This window comes from Spinacia oleracea, chromosome 4, assembly GCF_020520425.1.
Source record: "Spinacia oleracea cultivar Varoflay chromosome 4, BTI_SOV_V1, whole genome shotgun sequence".
NCBI lineage: Eukaryota > Viridiplantae > Streptophyta > Magnoliopsida > Caryophyllales > Amaranthaceae > Spinacia > Spinacia oleracea.
The window spans coordinates 87554495-87573996 of NC_079490.1; the positions used below are offsets into that span (position 1 = coordinate 87554495).

Sequence of the window (19502 nt, forward strand, 5' to 3'; positions counted from 1 at the left end):
AATCAAACACGAAAGACTCCATTGGAGATATTCGACCCATGTGAATAAATGTAAGTAATGAATGTTTGAACTATGTATAAGCATTTACTAAGTTAAACATCAAACGATCTAAGTGAGATTCTTAGCCTATATTATATGTCAAAGAATTTAGCTAGATTCAGTATCTACTGAAATTGAATGAGCTAAAGTTACATGAATAGAATTCAATTGGGAATTATTCTGCAAAAGAATTTATCATGTATGATATAATATGAGGATCGCCAAAAACGTATCGTATGACTTTAGGCATGACGAACATATACCAATCTCTATTGATTTAAGTGAAGATCAACTAGATTGAGATTAAGAATACTTATGGTACTTGAAAAGGTACATAGGAATAGTTCTTGATTCAAGGAAATAAAGATATGCTAAATATTGATGCTACAAGCATAAACACTGGCAAAGGATCAAGCAAGATTCCCTTGGAGTTAACCATTGGCAAGGACGAGCTATAGAGCATCGTGTTTTGAAAATAGCAACATGGGTTGGAAACCATGAGTTGTTGCGTGGGAAATTAAAATATTAATTTCTATGTTCCAAAGATACAGCTGGAAAGTCTTCCACATATCTGTGAACTGCTTGGATAAGTAAATCCAAACAAAGCATCACTAGCAACCTATACAGTTGAAGTAAAAGTACTTATTGCCTAAGAAGCAATTAAACAGGGTTGTTTATGTTAAAGAGTTCTTCATTGAACTTGGGTAGACCACATGTCTGTTGACTTAATGGTTCTTCATTGCAAAATGCGTAGAACCACTATTGAAGTAAGAAAGACTAGATCACACAATAAACAAACTCTCTTATCATCCTATCTCAAAGAACATTCGATGAAAAGGATATTAAGATTGGCAAAGCATGATAACTAAACCTATGCAACAAGTGAGAAGCAACACTCACATTGTAGCACTGGAAATCAAGCATAGCTTTGAATTCCATGAACTGTTTTAAAGATGGGTTTGAGGCCCATGGTTGTAAAACATCGGGGTTGAACATTTATCATATATGAAATGTATTTTCATATTCCATTTAATCTTGGTTTAGTGTTAAATGATGAGTCCCTTCAATTTGACGATATATTCAAGATAGACTGTCAGGACCAGTCCTGTGACTAAGAAATGTCTATCAAGTGAACTTGAATGTCAAAAGTTGAAAAAGGTCCCTGGTCGGAGTTTTCTATAAAGATGGACGCATAGAAAACATTAGACGACTAGAATGCAAGATGACTAGTAGTTCTGTTTCTTGAACTATGTGGACATGGCAATGTCATAATCATTTGCATAGATACTTACTTTGGGAAGACTAGTATCGGACAGACCTATGAAACTTTACTGTAAGAGATGAAAATCTGTCATAAGTAAATTTCATTAAAATTATTAGACACTAAATCCTCAATACCTGAGTGATTTGAGATTACTTGTTTGAGAACTGGTTGTTTTGACGTTGACCAACCGTCGCACCGTAAAAGGAGGCTATAAAGGCAACGCTCAGGTAATCACCTATCAAACGAAGTCTAATCTCAAGATCGCAAGATTGGGATTGTCCTCCCATAAATCGGGATGAGATGCTTAAAAGTTGTACAAGGCCACTCGGAGAGCTAGAAACTGTGAAATGCAAGGCCGTGCTCGGATGAATCATAGGCTATGATTATCTGTTTATTTGATCAGTTGAACTCTGAAACCGAGAAACACCTCTGGACATAATAAGGATGACAACTCTTACCTTATGTTCAAGAGCAAGCATCGAGCGACAAAGGAATTAGGAAATGCACAATTGTCCCTAAGGACAAGTGGGAGACTGAATAAAATAATGCCCTTGGTCCAAGTATGCATTCAATGTTAAGTCTAATAAATGCGGTTCAGTATTAATTAACAAGTTAATAATTCAGTGAGATCAAGTGAGCTGAATGCCTAGCTAGAGGCCACTTCAGTTCAAGTGGAATTAATGATATTAATCCACAGCTTACTCTTGACTGAACCCGTAGGGTCACACAAATAGTACGTAAACGGATCAAGTATTTAATGGCATTAAATACTCTATCTATGGATATTCGGAATCGACGGATCTTGGTTTCAGTGGGAGCTGAGATCGTCACAAGCGAGTGAATACTCCAGAAACGATGATATTGCCGGAAACGGAAATATGGATCGTATCGGAAATATAAATATTATCCAAGTCGTAGATGTTGCCAGAAACGGAAACATGGTACGTATCGGAAAATATTATCGGAAATGGAAATATTGCCGGAATCGGAAATATTGCCGGAAACGGAAATATTGTCAGAATCGGAAATATTATCGGAATCGGAAAATAATTCCGGAAACGGAAATATTAAATATTTGTTCGAAACGGAAATTAATTCCGGAATCGGAAATATTAAATATTGTTCGTATCGAAAATGAATTCCGGAATCGGGAATTTAATCGGAAGCGTATCGTACGAATTAGCATCGGACGAGGCCCGCTAGACGAAGGCCCAGCACGAAGTCAGGCCATCGCCCAGCGAGCCACACGCACCATCGCACGCCAAGCCTCGACCAGGCCCAGCGCAAGGCCGGGCCCAGCCAAGGCCTAGGGCGCGCGCGCGCGAGAAACACAACAGCAATGGGCCGAGCGTTGTGCGCCTAGCGTGGGCCGCAAGGCTTGCGCGGGTGTACTGTGCTCGTGCAATGCTCGTGCGGGAATCCTAAAGCAATCGGGATTCGAAATATGATTAAATCCTAAAACTATTAGATAATGATTATTTAATAGAGTCCTAGCAGGATTCTGATTAAACTAATTAATATCCTAATAGGATTATAATTCATTTTCCATACCTCTATAAATAAGTGCCTAGGGTCATAATTTATAGATACGATTGAAGTATTCAAAGGGTAAGTTTTTGAAAGAAAATCAGCCATACACTTGCAAACACAATAGCCGCAATTCCTAGTAACCTTAAGGGCGATTCTAGTTGGTCTAACTTGAGGCGGATCCGGACGTACTGTGGACTATCTACGGAGGGACGACATTTGGAGTCCTAAAGACTTGTTCTTGTTCGGTTCGGGCGCAGCTAGGGAGGGCACGCTACAAAGTGTATGCTCCTAAATTATGCTAAATGATTATGTGTAAATAATATGTTTCCTGGCATTAAGGTTTTTCCGCATGATTTATGTTTTGTCATATGTATCATAACCTAACAATTTTCAGATTTGAATAAAGGCTTAAAGTGTTGATTTTTATTGATTTAAAGACGGAAAAAGTATGTTTTCGTACTAGGGATTGGTTTTGTAAATTGAGACGTTTATATTATTGAAAAACGAGTGAATTCTAAAGTTTAAATAAGGTTTTAGATTTTATAAAGTTGCTGGAAATTTAATGAACATGGAAAATTTAAGTTTCATTATTTTGATGATAGGAGGTGATTTCTAGTTGAGTGCTCGTTATTGCAAAGTGGCCCCTACGCTTAGGTATTCCAGGTACGTACAAGTCTAGGGCGACCACACCTTTTGTCAATGACATTACATGATTGTTGATGATGTGAATTATATTATGTGGATTCATATATGCTTTGGCGAACGATCATGTGGATTAATATTATTGGAATTATTGAATTGTTGGTTGAACAAGCATGTTGATATCATTATGAGTGTGGATTTCATTGTCAATCATGTTGTTCAATATTTATGCATGTATGGGTTGTTTCACATGCAAGGGATGAATTATTTAATTGTATGCTATTGTACGGGATGTCTAGCATACTTTGAGCCAATTATTCGTACCTCGTTGTACTATTTATTTTACCACATGTGAAGGGTTAGCTCATGTAAGCCACCGCACATGTAGGGTTCAGTTGGGAATATTTTGTATGAAATGAATTAGGATTTGTCGTGCAAGGGCACAACCCTCATGTTAATGTGCATGATGTGGAGTCTCACTTTGGTGAAGAGGAACATGGTAGTAATTTCACAAGAGTCTTGTTTGGTTGATCACAAGTCTTGAAGCATTAAAATAAGATTGTTTTGGTTGTTGTTTATTAATTGTATGAATGTACATTGTTGAGTTTTAGTTCATCTTTAATAAAATATTAATAAACGTAAAGTGCAACCAGAACAAGCTTCAAAACTCTTGGAACGTATATACCTTGAGTATGAACAATGGGGGGAGTCTTGCCGGAAAGCTCGTACTCCTACTAATGATACAAGACGTTGTTTCATTTATATTATGCATAGGAATTCGTCGGTATGGCCCGACACTCGGTATGGCCCGATTTTATTATTTATTATTTGGTGTATGGTTGGCTCCCATCACCTTTTCCTTTATGGAACTTTCTTTTGGCCCGTTCGAAGCTTATTCTAATTAAATTGTGAGTCAAGAGTCGAGTCAAGTGTCGAGTCTTGTATTCATGATTGGTTGTTAATTATTATATGGCTTTCGCATGATGATTAGTACTTAGCGAGTGATGCATGTATTAGTTTCATTTCACTCTATTCTTGTAAGTACTCAGCTTTTGCTGACTACGTGCTTTGTGTGTTTTGGTCATGGTCTTTTCCTTAATGACCCTATGATGATCTATCATTTGCACTTGCATTGATGGGGAGTAGAATAAAATAGCAGGTTGGTTGATCGGAATCATGTGGCTTGGGATGATCGAGAAAGTTGCATGTTTTCGTATTTTGAAACTATTTAATTATACTTTAATTATGTTTTGAATTCGTTGAACTATTTATACTTTGGTTTTGGGCCATTATGGTTCCAAATTGTAGGAGGCCTCGATATTTCATTTATTATGTTTTTAAAAGTTAGTTGACATTAATTTCCGCTGCGTAATTCTGGTAATAGCCTTAACCGTTATCACGGTGGCGGTAATGCTTTAGTAATTCCTTTATTTTTAAGTTGGAAAATGGTTTTATAAAAGCAAGGAATTATTAGGGTGTTACACTTAGTTTCACCCCTTCTCTCTCATTTTCATTTCCACATGGTTCTCATACTCTTTTTCCATAAATCAAATTCATCATTTCCACAAAAATCTCTACTATTTTTCCATAAATCAAATTCATCATCATATTTTATAATCGAATTTCTGGGCTAATAATTTGGTTGCCCTGACCACTAGAACACTCGACATGCATGGTTTGCTTCCTTTCTTTATTCTATTCCTTTTTCAGTACTCACTCTGCTTATTGTTTTGTCATCTTGGGGAATTTGCCCCAAAGATGAACACGATGCTCTCATCAACTTCAAAGACTCATTTTCTACTAGAGGTCCTTTTTTAAGTCTAGCATTGTGAATATTTCAACTTCATGGAACGGCACAGATTGTTGCGAGTGGACAGGAATCACTTGTCACCATGTTGCTCGCTACGTCATTGGGCTTGACCTCCAAGACTATGGTCTTGTTGGCCCTATAGCAGATAATAGCAGTCTCTTTCAACTCCGTCATCTTCGTGCAATTGATCTCTCCTACAATGACTTTATCCAATCTACGATATCTCCCAACTTTGGTAGGTTTTCTTTTCTCCAACACTTAAGTCTCCGTAGCTCAAAATTTAAAAGGACGGGTCCCTCATCAACTAGCCCAACTTTCTCAGTTGGAATACCTTAGTTTATATGACTTCCTTGACATGCCAAATTTCGAAACCAGTGGCAACTTGAGAAAGTTAAAAGTCCTCTCTCTTATCTATGTAAACCTTGATTCAGAATTTCCAGTAATTATTACTAATTTATCTTCATTAACACATCTTACATTCTACTCATGCAATTTACGAGGAGAAATACCTACTGAAATTTTAAACCTACCCTTTTTGAAGACGCTAAATCTTCCTGGTAATAACATTCATATAGACTTGTATTCATTAGTCGGGTGTAACTTTAGTAGCCCGTTGGAAGCATTGAGTTTATCTTCTAACAATTTATCTAAAACTTTACCCCCTTCTCTTCCAAGTTTCAAAAAGTTAAATAAATTAGATTTGTCACTGTGTGTTCTACACGGGACTATTCCAATCTGGTTATGGAATATTTCCTTGATAAACCTTAGTTTTAATAATCTGTCTGGTAGTCTTCCCTCGTCAGCAAATGCAAATTATTAGTCAATTGAGCTTTCTGAAACTTTGCTTTCTGGAGAAGTGCCACTCTGGGTTTTTGAGTCGGAGTCTTTACAATTTATTGATTTCACTAACACATTTTTCAATGGTACTGTTAGCCTGCACACAATTATTTCTAAGCTTCCAAATTTTCGAATACTATTTTTCCAATCTAGTGGTTTAACGGTGACTTTGACTGATGAACCTAATAGAACAATATCTTCTTTGGTGGAAGTGCTAGCCCTATCTAACAGTAGTATTCATGGAGAAATTCCCAAGTGCATGGTTTTCACATCTTGACTCTCTTTTCGAATTAAATGTTTCATACAATTTTTTGACAGGAGGTTTAGAAAATCTTCCCGGGGAAAACCCAAAAAAACTTTTTAGTAGCCAGAATTTTTACTTTTCTTACAATTTGCTACAAACACATATCCCACCTCTACCATTACACACCGGGTTTTTCAAAGCTTCACACAATAAACTGACTTGTCCAATAGCCTTATCCGTTTGCCAGACCTGACCTTTATGATTAAATCTGTTTAATAACAATTTGGGTGGAGACATACCACATGTTTGTTCACAAATAGTAGTCTTAAAACATTGAAACTAAGGTACAATAACTTTTCCGGAACTTTACCTTCTAATTTTTCCGATTGCAAAACCTTGGAATATATAGATTTGAGAAATAATTGGTTACAAGGGTTGTTGTCACCTTCTTTGGCACAATACACAAACCTGAAGTTGATAAACTGTAGAAGGAATAATCTGACGGGTGAATTTCCTATACTAATTCATAGTCTTCCGGTAATTGAGGTCTTGGATTTGAGTTCTAACAACTTACATGGGCAAATCACCGATGTATATGAAAATTCACAATTTCCCATGTTGCGAATTCTTGACCTCTCGAACAATTATTTTAGCGGTATGATACCGACATTATACATAAAAGGTTTTAGAGCGTTGATGAATATGAGCTTGCAACACGGTAGTCTTGAGTATATAATCGATAATGTGCTACCCCAAACTTATCCTTCCATCGTGTTGACATATAAGGGTAATATCTCAAATATCTCTGGAGCATTCACCTATATTGATTTGTCTAATAATACATTTGAAGGAGAACTCCCATAGTGTATTGGTTTGTTGGTTTCAATTCATGGTTTCGATCTCTCACACAATATGTTTACGGTCCATTCCCAAGTCAATGGGCAACTTGACCCTGCTAGATTTCTTAGACCTTTCATACAACAGACTCACTGGCCAAATACTCTGGGAATTGACAAATTTGAAATTTTTGAAAATGTTCAACGTATCAGAAAATCATTTGGTGGGACCCATACCACATGGAGGTCAATTTAACACCTTTCTAAAAGATTCGTACAAAGGAAATACTGGGTTATATGGGTTGCCAATGCCAAAGGGTCATACAACAAGCCTTGTTCCACCAACGGACAATTCAATTAGTGATGATTCCGAAGATGAATTCGACTTATTCCAGTGGAATTATATTATGATGACCAATGCAGTTGGTGTTGTCGTAGGTATGGGTTTCAGCTGTCAAAACTAACCCGATCTGAAAACCTGACCTGAACCGACCGAACCCGTGACTGACCATGACCCCAAATTACGATAAAACAGGTAACCCGAAACCTGACCTGTACCCGACCCGAAAAAATCGATAACCGATTTTAACCTGATGTTGTAACACCCGAACCCGAATCCGACACCCGACCCGAAGATGACCGATAACCGAACTGACCCGACCGACAATGACCCGAACCCGATTCGATACCCGACCCGATGTCAACCCGAAACCGATTGTAACTCGATGAAACATGCTATTAACCCGACCTGTGACAACCCGCTACCCGATTTACCCGATCTGTTGATAACCCGACTTGTCATTGACACGACCAAATATTAACTTCAACGATAAATCTATTTTAATTATTTATTACTAGATACTGAAAAATTAAAACGCAAAAAAAAACTAAAACGTGTTGAACAACTTAACGTTTTTATATAAATAAACAAAAGTAAAGTAAAACTTGTTTTGTTTTTACAATAATTTCGAGTTATTTTTTGCAATTTGGATGAGATGAAAAATAAGAATTGAATCTAACATCCTAACTGATAGTCTTTCTCTTTGTCTGCGCGACCTATGTCAATGTCTTCAACAACAAGAAAAACGGTTACACTATCACACAGGAGACTCGCATTGGCACGAGATCCACTAACTTACCCCTCATTCCAAAAATGCAATTCGAGTTGCGGGAGTAAATGTTTTTCATTTTCACATTTTGAGATGACCAAATCGATCATTGGTTCGTAATCCACATTCACTTTATATGTATTGACTTGACAAAAACACGCGATTATTTGGTCTATATAAAATTTAACTCTAAAATAAGTTAAACAATATTTTTTACAATATAAAATAATTAAAATGTATAGGTTAATTATCAGACACGAGTTTGACCCACCCCCGAGGGTGACCCGAACTGAATTCTATCTGATCCGATTTTTATTCTATCAAAACCAAGACCCGAACCCGAAAATAACTGTGTTGCAAACTGACTTAAACCCGACTCAATAAAACCCGAACCCGAAATTACCTGCTACAAACCGGTTTAAACCCGACCCGATAAGACCCGAACCCGAAATCAAACCTGACCGAAATGTGACCCGACCCGAACCTGACCTGAACTCGGGATAGAAAAACAACCCGACATGACCCGACCTGAAATCGACCCGACCGAACTCGAACTCAACCCGGATGGAATATTGACCCGACCCGATCATGACCCGATCCAAACCCGACCCGATGACCTATTTTGACAGATCTACAATATACCTTTAAATTTACACTTGTGAGCTAAGTGGGCTTGCCTAAAATAAATTTTATGTACAATAAATTACTGTACAGCCCTTTAAAAATAAGATTTTGTGTTCGTCCATCGTTGTAAAATTGCTTTGGACATTTCTCCTCCCACAGTCCCAGTCCCAGTCCCAGTCCCAGTCCCACTGGTCTTCCACAATAGTGCAATACGCAACACAGAGAGTCCAAAAATCATAGAAGCTTAAAAACCGGTAGTTTATCCACAACAATGGCAGCCACTTGTTCTTCATCCTTTCCATCTCTACTGCCTCTACCCAAAGCCAGAATCCCTAAATTCTCTTTCTACTCTTCCTTCACTACATCTCAATCCAATTTCTTTACAGTTACTTCCCGCCAAAATCTCATCAATGGCGATTTTGTTAATAATATTAGGACCCCCCTTACTTTGCTTAAAGCTCAAGCTTCTTCTGTCAATGGCGAAAAACAGCCTATGCTTCCTCCTTTCAATGTTCTCATCACTGGCTCCTCCAAAGGTTGTTTTCATTCTTTCCCTTTTTTTTTACCCTTCTAATTTTTATTGATCGCCATCAATTAATGTTTGAAGTTTGATCTTGTAAACGTGTGTCGAAGTTTGAGCTTAAATTTGTTGATTCTTTTGTTAATTGATCAGCTTGTTTGGGTTGTTAATTGTTAGTAGTGGGTTGAGTGATTTGTTAATGATATTTTGGATTTTTGTCAGCTGATGTTTTGAAAGGATTCGTGTATGACGCGGAAACTCAAACTTTAAGTTGATATACTACTATTGAAATTTAAGTTTATCAAATGTGAGAATTTGTAGGCTGTTTATGCATTTGTTTATTGAAGCTCAATGGTGCTATCGGTTGTTCTAATATTTTTTGGGGGTATAAATCCATAAGAATGAGATTGCAATATCCTTGGTTTTTTATATTTTTATTTTTTATATATACACATTTAAAGTGGAATCTTTCCCATGAAGTGCAAGTATATGTAGTTGGTTGTACAACAAAATGTAACCCAATTAGTTGTCATGTTGTGTTTATTTGTACTAATTTATGTTAATGTGTCATTTCTTCGTTTGGGAGTAATATGGATTAGTTCTCTTGTACCAAAGAAATCATGAAAGAAATATGTTAACTAAATCATTCTCCCTTAGGATCCTCTCTTTGAAAGCAATTGGCCATGTTCAATTTTTGGCCATTTTTGGGAGTTGGTTTAAATTATTTACTCCCACAGGATTTGTGTCCCCTTGGGCAACAGAAGAGGCCAGACTTTGTTTCCAATTGTCTCATTAGACTTGGTGCTAAAGGTTGTCACAATTGATGAGTTGCTGTACTTTTAGCTGGATGTTCTCTACCTTGAGTAATATCATGTTTTCTGGATATTCATGAATTAAATAGGAAAATTATATTGACTAAAGAGAGTTCTTTGCATATGGTGAAAGATCAAATGCCAAAAGCCACCAATGTGTTTATCAATTTTACTTAATCTTATATTTTTTATCTAAACACTTCTGTTATACCTTTAGGATCAGAAGTTGAAGTTGGTCATTGTCTTTTTGAGAATTGTATAGATGAATAAGTGATGAACTGTTGATGATACTAGCTTGCAATTGAACTATAATCTGAATAATCACCCCTCACCACTATTGCTAAGTGGGTTGGAAGAAACACAAGATCAAATATGGATCAGCTCTCTTAGAGGCTTAGAGCTAGGCATGATTTACTTGGATGTTCAGTTCTCTTTAACTCTGTCTCTCTCTTTTCAATTTTCTTTTCACTTCATGGTATTGACTTTTCGTCTTCTGAACAGGGATAGGCTATGCACTAGCTAAAGAGTTTCTAAAAGCAGGTGACAGTGTCATTATTTGTTCAAGGGGAGGTGAGAGTTATTATACGCAATCCATCCATATTACGAAGATAAAGTTCTTTCTGCATTCACTGTCAATTTTATGGATTACCTAGGGCAGTTTTGAACAAAGTGTATGCTCAATTGAATATGGCTTCATACATATGTTAGAAGTTGTTAGATTGGATTACTTAGAGGTTAGTCCTGTTTATTTTCGTTAATTCCGGCTTGCAAAGGACTATGAAGGAACTGTTTCACGAAGTTTCACCGAGGTCTGAAACGTCCGCATAGGTTATCTGAGCAACTGACTTCAAGTGAAGTTCAAATGCTCCTTCATGAATACATGATGTTTGATTAATTGAATTTACCCATATATGATTTTCATGAGCGACTTAATGGTTGGATATATGAGTTTGTGGATGTGAATAGTGTTCGACTGTTCGGTTACTTCGGTATCGAGAATTACAGGGACGGAGAGTCGGAGACAACCTTAAAATGCTGGAAGGTGGCTTACTATTCATCCAATTGACCCGTTACTCATTTCTACAGATGTTAATATTATGAATCTTAAAAGCAAAACAAAATAAAGGGATTAAGCCTTTTTCACTTGGCGGCCGAAGTGTTACCTTGATTGAGCCTTTTTCTAAGAATTTAATGAATCTGATGCTTTCTTAATAAGTAATGTTGGATTCTTTTGGATTAACTTCAAATTTTAAAGCTATAGAAATGTGATTAATCTAAGTCTACAACTTCTTGAAAATGCTCATTAAGGTTGTTCTTTGAGAGATCTCCTCTAGATAAAACAGTAGCCTTGTATTTAGATATGGTAGCCAAATGTATAGGGTGGCTAATTCACTTTGAGGACATTAATTTCTTGCCTGTTTAAAGGGACCAGTTAAATGTTTGATATCAGGGTAGCTAGGCCGGTATATTAGCATATGCTATCTTACTCGAGCTTGGTTGCTAAGTTATTATCAAAGGAAAATAGCAAAATTTCTAACGAATGTGGTCATTGTATCTTAAACTCACCAGACCATACACAAGCCCATATTAGAGAAGAGATTGACCACATATGAGCCAGACGAGGTTCCATCCTAAAACCAATTGGAGATAGGTGGAGTAGCCCACCAATCTTGTTTATTAGTCAATTTCTCTCTATTTCTTCAATGTTGGATTCTAGTTTAATATGCACATATGGATTATATTCTTAACATTGTATGACAGGAAGACGAACAGGTGATGCATTTCTGGTTATGATCAATTGAGTTGTTTGTTAATTTATATGTCTCTCGCCACCATAGGACCCTAGCTTATTTTTTTCTTCATTCCGTGAAATGTCTTGAAACAAATTATATGCTACTAATGCTATTACGACTCGTTGATAGATGGTATCATGATAGTGAATGGTAATAATAGTAATTTATACATAGTTTACTAAAAAGTCTTATGTCAATGTTTACCATAATGCTTGACCACTCCAAATCTCTCTATTTATTCATAAATTTCATTACCAATTTGACAGTGATATTGAGTGGTAATGGAATTTATGGAGGAAAAAAATATTTGGATGAAATTTCATTGGCATGGACATTAACAATTTGACATTAGACTTTCTTCATGAGTTACCACTGAATTCATTACCAATGAAGTCATTTATTACTGCCTACCAAACAAGTTGGCGGTGTTTCAGCATTTGTCTTAGTTTGGTTTGTTGCAACTGGTTGTTGTGGTGAATAACCGACAATTCGCTTGACCTCATAGGTCTTTTAAAAAGGTCGTACCCAGTATAAAAGGCTCCCGCTATTTAGCGCATACTTTGAGGAAGGTCCAAAAGGCCTTTTTTCGAAATAATTGTGTAAGGTGATATAAACCAGTCATATGATGACATGGACCATTCTTGTGGTAGGCGAACGAGTAGAGTCGGCAGTTCAGAGCTTGAGAGCAGAATTCGGGGATCTGCTTGTGTGGGTAACTCCTCCAAAACCTCTTTATTATCAGACTTTATTTTCTACAGAAAATACAGTTAAATATTCTTCTTTAGTGGCATCTCATTGCAATTGCCATGTTTTTCATACCGGTTCATCAATTATCTTCTTTTCAAAGAAAATACTGTTATATATTCTTCTCATTAACATCTCATTATAATGGCCACCTATTTTGTACTTAGTTCATCAATTGTCTAAAATAACCTTTTTGCAGGGTACCAAGTGTGATGTGAGGGATGGGAAAGATGTGAAGAATTTAGTTGCATTTGCACAAGAAAAACTAAAGTACATTGATATATGGGTACTTGATTAGTTGATTCTTCTTCTTATTATTTTGTTAATTCCTTTTGTCTTTTCTCTTGTTAAGGGTTTTCCCCCTTCCCCTGTTCTACTCTTATCCTTCGACATTTTTTTGGTCCGGGTCACTAGTCTGTTTCAATAAAATCTCAGGATGGAATCTTAATAATTTAATTATTTTAGCTCCCTCCAATTTCATTAAATAGGCATAGTTCATTGCTTGTGATACATAAGCTTTGCCTAAACGACAACATTGAAGGACATCATCACACCAGGATCTGGTGTGCTGAAAGGGAATGCGAATTAGATGCTCAATCAACCAAGCATAGATGGAAGTTTGGGTCTGGTATTGGTAACCGCGTGACACGATTGGCTAATATAGTATTAAAATAGTCCTAGCTCATGCTGTTAATAGAACATGGCCATACCCCTAGAGAGGAATTGTAGAGTGTTTGCTAAAGCATGAGGAAGTGGTGAAACTAGAACAGGTATTTTCTGCTGGATAGCCAAATTTCAAAGGTTTTAGCTGAAAGGCTGGGTGTCCAAGTGTCCATAAAGAGGATTTGTTCTGGTCTGTTGTATCTTTGTATCTGTTGTCCCTTGTGGTTTCCAATAAGCGGTTTAGGGGTTTTGGTTGCTGAGTTTGTTGTATGGTCTTCCTGAGCATATAGTGTCCCCTCCTAGTTGGCGAGCTTATATCTAGACCTAGAAAAAAAATCTGTCCAGAAAAATCAATTAGAACTTTCCCAAAAGGTCTTCAACACAAATGTTCAGTCCAAAATCTGAAACAAATTGCAAAATAACAGTAAAGATTTGACCCAAAACTGACCATAAAACTGATCTGAACTAGACCCAAACTCGCTAGAGCCGTAACAGATTTCACAGGTCTGTTTGATAGGTATACTTATATCCTCGACTATTTCTTTTTGATGGGAAGACCGATCTACATGATGTAGAATTAGGAGACTCTTGTAGGTTTTAGATCTATTTCTGGGATGAATGTTGAGTCCATCTGTTGAGTCAGAAACTGCATGCCTAAACATGGCCTGGGAAAGAAGAGATCTTGGTTATTCTGGCTACAAAATGTGCTCCATAATAAACTTGCTATCTACCAGAATAACCCCGAGATATATGGAGAATGAATGCAAGTTAATAATGTAAAGTACTAAAGTTGGTCTTTCTGCTATTGATGCTTAGTCTAGACTGATATAAATGCATGTGTAGGTACTCTTATGACTTATGACGTTTCATATGTGTGTTTGACAGTTTTGGTGTCAAAACTTGCCTCGATCCCATCACTGTTTCATTTTTTGTTTAGTTTTGGAGAATGCACTACTGTATTTATGCATGAGTGATAATGGAAAGTAGTCCTACACTCTTAAAACCATAAGGAAGAGGCAATAAACTTCGTTAATGTTGTTTCACCTGCTTGCTATTATTGTAAGATGGCTATGTTTGTACGAGGTCTTAAAACACCCGATTAGGTATCACTGCTTCAGAGAACAGCGTTTCATGATAAAATTTGTTCTGAGATTATTATATATCAACATGATCTGGCATGTGATGTTTACTCGTTAGTGACCTTTAGATTAATCTTATACGAAGTATTACTACTGATGCAGATTAATAATGCAGGATCCAATGCATATAGCTATAAGCCTTTGGCAGAATCTTCAGATGAGGATCTCATGTAAGCCTAAATCCTAGTTTTTCTTCATCTTTATCCTCATACCCACACATCCATTTTTCACAAGCTTTCTTTTTTTGGAGTTCCATTGAGATTAATTAATATTGTACATCTATGCAGTGAGGTGGTCACTACAAATACCCTTGGTTTGATGATCTGCTGTCGGGAGGTAATTGACATATAGTTCTCTGCTGTCAAAAAATATCCAAGCACATCACCCTTACAGTTTTTTGTTATATAGGCTATGAAGCTGATGTTAAACCAACCCAGAGGTGGTCATATATTTAATATTGATGGTGCTGGTTCTGATGGAAGACCGACTCCAAGGTACTTTTCAATTGATATTAACGTCATATAGTACAATACTTTTGTTGATGAAATTTACATGTCCATGTGACTAAGGTTTTTCTTCTTATGCCTTATGTTTTGTTACCTTGAGTCCCCCAAAATCAAAATGAAGTAAGCAACAGCAGAAAAAGTGTGGGAATCCTAGAATATTTTTGCGACAGCCATAGATGCGCACAGTTGTTCACTTTCTTTAAACTGTCTTGAAAAGTAGCTTATCTGAATTTGGTTAAGACGCCAATACTCCCGGCCTTTATGGTAACCCATGCAAAAAAAAAACAAATTGTAGAATACCTTTCTAAATTCTAAGTATAAGAACTTTTACTCCCAGTGATCCCCTTGTTGAAGCTTGGTGAAAGTATTATAAACAGATTTAACCTCATCTTTATCAGAGTCTTTGTTGACCTAAGCATAGAAAATACCCCAAAATATCCTCATTTCAGTCTATGATAGACCTACAGAAAGCTTCTGATTAGGTTTACCCCTGGATTGCCTCTTTCCTTGAGCCAGCCTTCAAGGTGATTTTGCTGTTAGATTCCTTTATGGCATTTTGAATTGTCGGGTCTTAAAGCAGCTGAGGTTCAAAAACTACAGTGAGCCCTGGAACAAGTGTGAGAATCACCGTACATGAGATCAAGTTTCCGTCCAACCAGAGATAGTCTTAAATCTATATCTATATCAACTTATCATCATGTTTACAGCAACAGGGAGTGGAGCAACCAAAAGTTAGATGACACGTTTTGAGATTAGGCATTATAGTAACTTTTAACTTTGGATTAAGCTTATCATCATTGTATATATATATACTATAACATAATTTTTAACTTTGGATGACATGTCATTGTTAGAAGATTTAAGTTATGGTTGTTGATTTTGATGTATCTCACTGATTAGATTTGCTGCATACGGAGCAACCAAGCGCAGTGTGGTGCACCTTACAAAATCATTGCAGGTCGGAAATAGCTTGTACTGAAATAATTTTCTATTTATTGCACTTGTCTATATTTGACGGAATGATATTTTGTCCTTCCCAAAGCCATTTCTTGTTGGGCCTTTGTGGTGTGCTTGATGGAGTCATAAAACTTGAGCGTCAAATATTTCATAAATCAAATTCACTTTCACTTCAGGTCTTCAGCTCTAGAGCCGAAACCGGTGGGAAAGGGTCGTACTTGAGGTTCATTTTTATTTTCCAAAACAAGGGGTGTGGGTCAGAGAAGGGTTGACAGGGGGGGTAAATGGACGTGGAATGCTAAGAATTTTCGGAACTTTTTAAGTTATGTGAAGGTGGAAAAGTAGCTTTTATGTTTTTGCTTTTATGTTAGCGTCCTCTTGGCTGAGGAAGGGTGAACTTAGACAAAGGTTTCATGATAATTGTGAATTTTACTTACTTTATGCTCCTGCTTAAGGTTATCTGGCAGATACTACGTACTTCGTATCTTTGTAAAGCATGTGGCCACGACAGCTAATAGTTCTCTTTAGCATACGCCCATGAGTCAATGACGGATAGTAGTTCTATACTTATTCTTCCTTGATGGCAATTGGCCAATTCTTGCTATCACTTCGTTATCACTTTCTGTTTTCAGTTTTCTGTTATCTAGAAAACTAAAACAAAAATAATGGATTACAGAAAATGTAGTTTCCATAATTTTGTGGCCAATTTTCAAAATCAACATGATTATTATAGGTATGAATAATTTTAAGTTCATTATCCAACCTAAATCATACGACTTCCAAAATTATGAAACCACAAACTAAAAACTGGCAGTATACCGAACGGGTTACATGTTCTTTTGGTTGCTGAATTGTCGTGGTTTGTTGGTGTGATGAGGATTAGTGACAAGACTGGGTTTAATAACTTGTTATGACTGTTTTCCTCTAGCATAAGTGCTCTGGTTCCCGTCCACCACCGGATGCAGCGTAGCTAGATGGACCTGGATAAGCATTAGACTTGTGTTTATTCAGTGTTCATGCTAAGAGGTCCATGAGCATTAAGAATTTAAGATCTTCCAATTTGAAGCTGAACTTTCAAATTATATCTCAAGAACTCTTTGTTTATACATTTAATAAATAGTAGGAATAAATGTGCTGGTACCCCTGTGTGTGGACAGTGCTTTGACAAACAAGCAAGCTAAGGGGTTTTGTAGTTCTTACAGTTGAAGGCAAGAGGTGGGTTGAGAGGTGATCACAGAATGTGTAGCTTTCGGTCATCCTAGATATTTTCTGTCGCTGTTTTTCACTTTCATAGTTCGATTAATATTATCTTAAATGGGTAAAACATTGGAATTAGTAGGAAAAAAGTCATAGATGCATGTTCATGGGCAAATGCAATATTTTAATTGAAATTTTTGTCTGCCAGGCCGAGTTACAGATGCAGGATGTAAAAAATGTTGTGGTGCATAATTTGTCGGTATGTTATCTCTTATCTACTTTATCTAACTGCCGTCCTTGTGCTGGATACTTTACCAATATTGATGGTCACTGTTTTTTTTTTTAAATGTAAAAAAGGGGAGAATTTGCGCTCCCCGTGACGATGTCTGCTGAAGATGTTAAATTAATCCTGGATTATTATTTAATTAGCATTATTTTCCCTTTAGATTTCATTACAATGTGAACAGTTTTCCATCTAATAATGAAAGTGCAGCCTGGAATGGTCACAACTGATCTTCTGATGTCAGGTGCTACTACAAAGCAGGTTCAATTGACGACTTATTTCCTGTCTCACTTTTTTTATTTTCCATCCGAAATAGGATTTAATTTATTTAATTATATTTCGTCTCTGCAGGCAAAGTTTTTCATAAATGTTCTTGCAGAACCTGCTGAAGTAGTAAGTTTCCATCTTTATCACCAGCTAATCTGCCAACGGACTTGTAGCTTACCTTTGAAAATGATCAAGCATTCCATTCCAAAACGCAGCTCTCTCGTTTGAAGTGATTCTTAGTTATGAAATGCTTTCTGTAATCATAATGCATTAGAAGTCATTAAACCCAAAAGCTTTACTTCAGCCCCATCACATTAAACAAGGAGCAACAGCCTTTGATGTCCTATGTTTTTGTGCTGTCAATGATTGGTGGCAAGGATGGTGACTGCCGAGATTGGATTTATGTTTCTCGTTCAAATACGTCAATCCGGTCGCTCATTTAGATATGAAACAACAGGTCAAGTCAAATAGTTAATAAGTTGACATGGTTGAATGTGCTTTTTGGCACTAAACAAAGCTACAAACCCGGAAATGTGACAAATTGCTTATGTTTTCTGATTCTGAATGATAAAATAGTAGTAACGTCATATTCCTGTTTACAGGTCGCGGAGTACCTTGTTCCCAATGTCAGATCGGTAGCAGGCAGTGGATCAACAAAACCAACGTATGTACGGTTTCTGACTGGGTTGAAAGCATACACACAAATCTTCTCAGTAAGTCCGACAAAATTGAGATTTTTGCTCTGTTTTCAAATAAGCAATTCGCTTATTGCCATATTTTTTTGCTGAAACGAACTTTTCATTTCCGGTTCCTTGTGCAGAGAATTGTGTTTGGTGCTAGGAGGAATAGATTTGTGGTTGAAGATTGAAAAGTTTGCAGTTTGCAGTTTCTATGAATATTATGATATCTCTCGTACTTATTCCACAGTTCCACCCCTTTTGAAACTATCATTGTGGTTATGTGAAGGGATTTGACAAATTCTGTACTATTTCATTCAATAAACGATCAGATGATTTCCGAGTGTATTGTAATGGATTTGATAGGCTGATCATATGGCTCAGCAAACCAACATACATACTCTCCCTTTGCTGTGTTTCTGAACGAACTCCATCCTCAGTTGTTAATAAATCTGGACTGTGCAAACTCTGATACTTGAGAAGGTTTATACCGAGTTAACACGGTTTGCAGATAAACAAAACCGGTTGTTCCAGACTCAACAAGTGAGCAATGCCTAATTGCCTACTACACAATAAGCTGAAAATGAAAGTTGGGAAGTGGGTATCTCTGTTATTTTAGGACCCTTTTTTCTTTTTCAACTTTCTTAAAAGGGACTAGGTCCAATTTTATCTTCATCACTTATTTGTGGAAAAATATGTAATCACTACATACTGATATACTGAATTATTGATATAGTACTGTGGTCTGTGGTATCTGATATTCTGATGTCCGTGAACTAAATGTATCTGATGTTGGCGTGCTATGTTTCTACTTTCTAGGTTGGGGCATTTGTAGTCCTCATGCTTAAATTTAGTAATGTATGATGTCACTACTTTTTCTTGGAAAATACTCCTATATAAAGTAATAAAAAGACAAAACAGTTCCATATTATACTTTATTGTAATATTTCATGATATTTGCTTTGGAAACTGAGCTAAGTGTGAACTATTACCACTAAACACTATTTAT

At 36.7% G+C, this 19502-nt stretch overlaps 1 protein-coding gene across 3 annotated transcripts; it reads left to right on the top strand.

Annotated features, from left to right (window-relative positions):
- Positions 1-9067: 9067 nt before the first annotated feature.
- On the top strand, positions 9068-19251 carry LOC110799793 (chlorophyll(ide) b reductase NOL, chloroplastic). 3 transcript variants are annotated; one of them, XR_002536477.2, is made up of 14 exons: positions 9068-9471; positions 10769-10837; positions 12711-12772; positions 13004-13090; positions 14709-14776; positions 14894-14942; positions 15015-15100; positions 16013-16070; positions 17475-17525; positions 17760-17810; positions 17901-17942; positions 18032-18273; positions 18419-18529; positions 18637-18663. XR_002536477.2 is itself a non-coding variant. In XM_022005063.2 (13 exons), the coding sequence occupies exons 1-13, from the start codon at positions 9207-9209 to the stop codon at positions 18682-18684; spliced, it is 1047 nt and encodes a 348-aa protein (XP_021860755.1). In that variant the 5' UTR covers positions 9072-9206; the 3' UTR covers positions 18685-19251. The 3 variants fall into 3 exon arrangements, 2 of the variants coding, with proteins under 2 accessions (XP_056697349.1, XP_021860755.1); XM_022005063.2 differs by lacking the exon at positions 18032-18273 and having other exon boundaries at positions 9072-9471; positions 18637-19251; XM_056841371.1 differs by lacking the exons at positions 13004-13090; positions 18032-18273 and having other exon boundaries at positions 9070-9471; positions 18637-19251.
- Positions 19252-19502: the final 251 nt, after the last annotated feature.

Bases quoted from the DNA above. Each gene is read 5' to 3' on its own strand.
- LOC110799793 (XM_022005063.2), top strand. From the start codon at position 9,207: ATGGCAGCCACTTGTTCTTCATCCTTTCCATCTCTACTGCCTCTACCC. The intron at 10,838-12,710 runs GTGAGAGTTATT...TTCTTGTGGTAG, and splicing joins CATTATTTGTTCAAGGGGAG to GCGAACGAGTAGAGTCGGCA. The intron at 14,943-15,014 runs GTAATTGACATA...TTTGTTATATAG, and splicing joins TGATGATCTGCTGTCGGGAG to GCTATGAAGCTGATGTTAAA.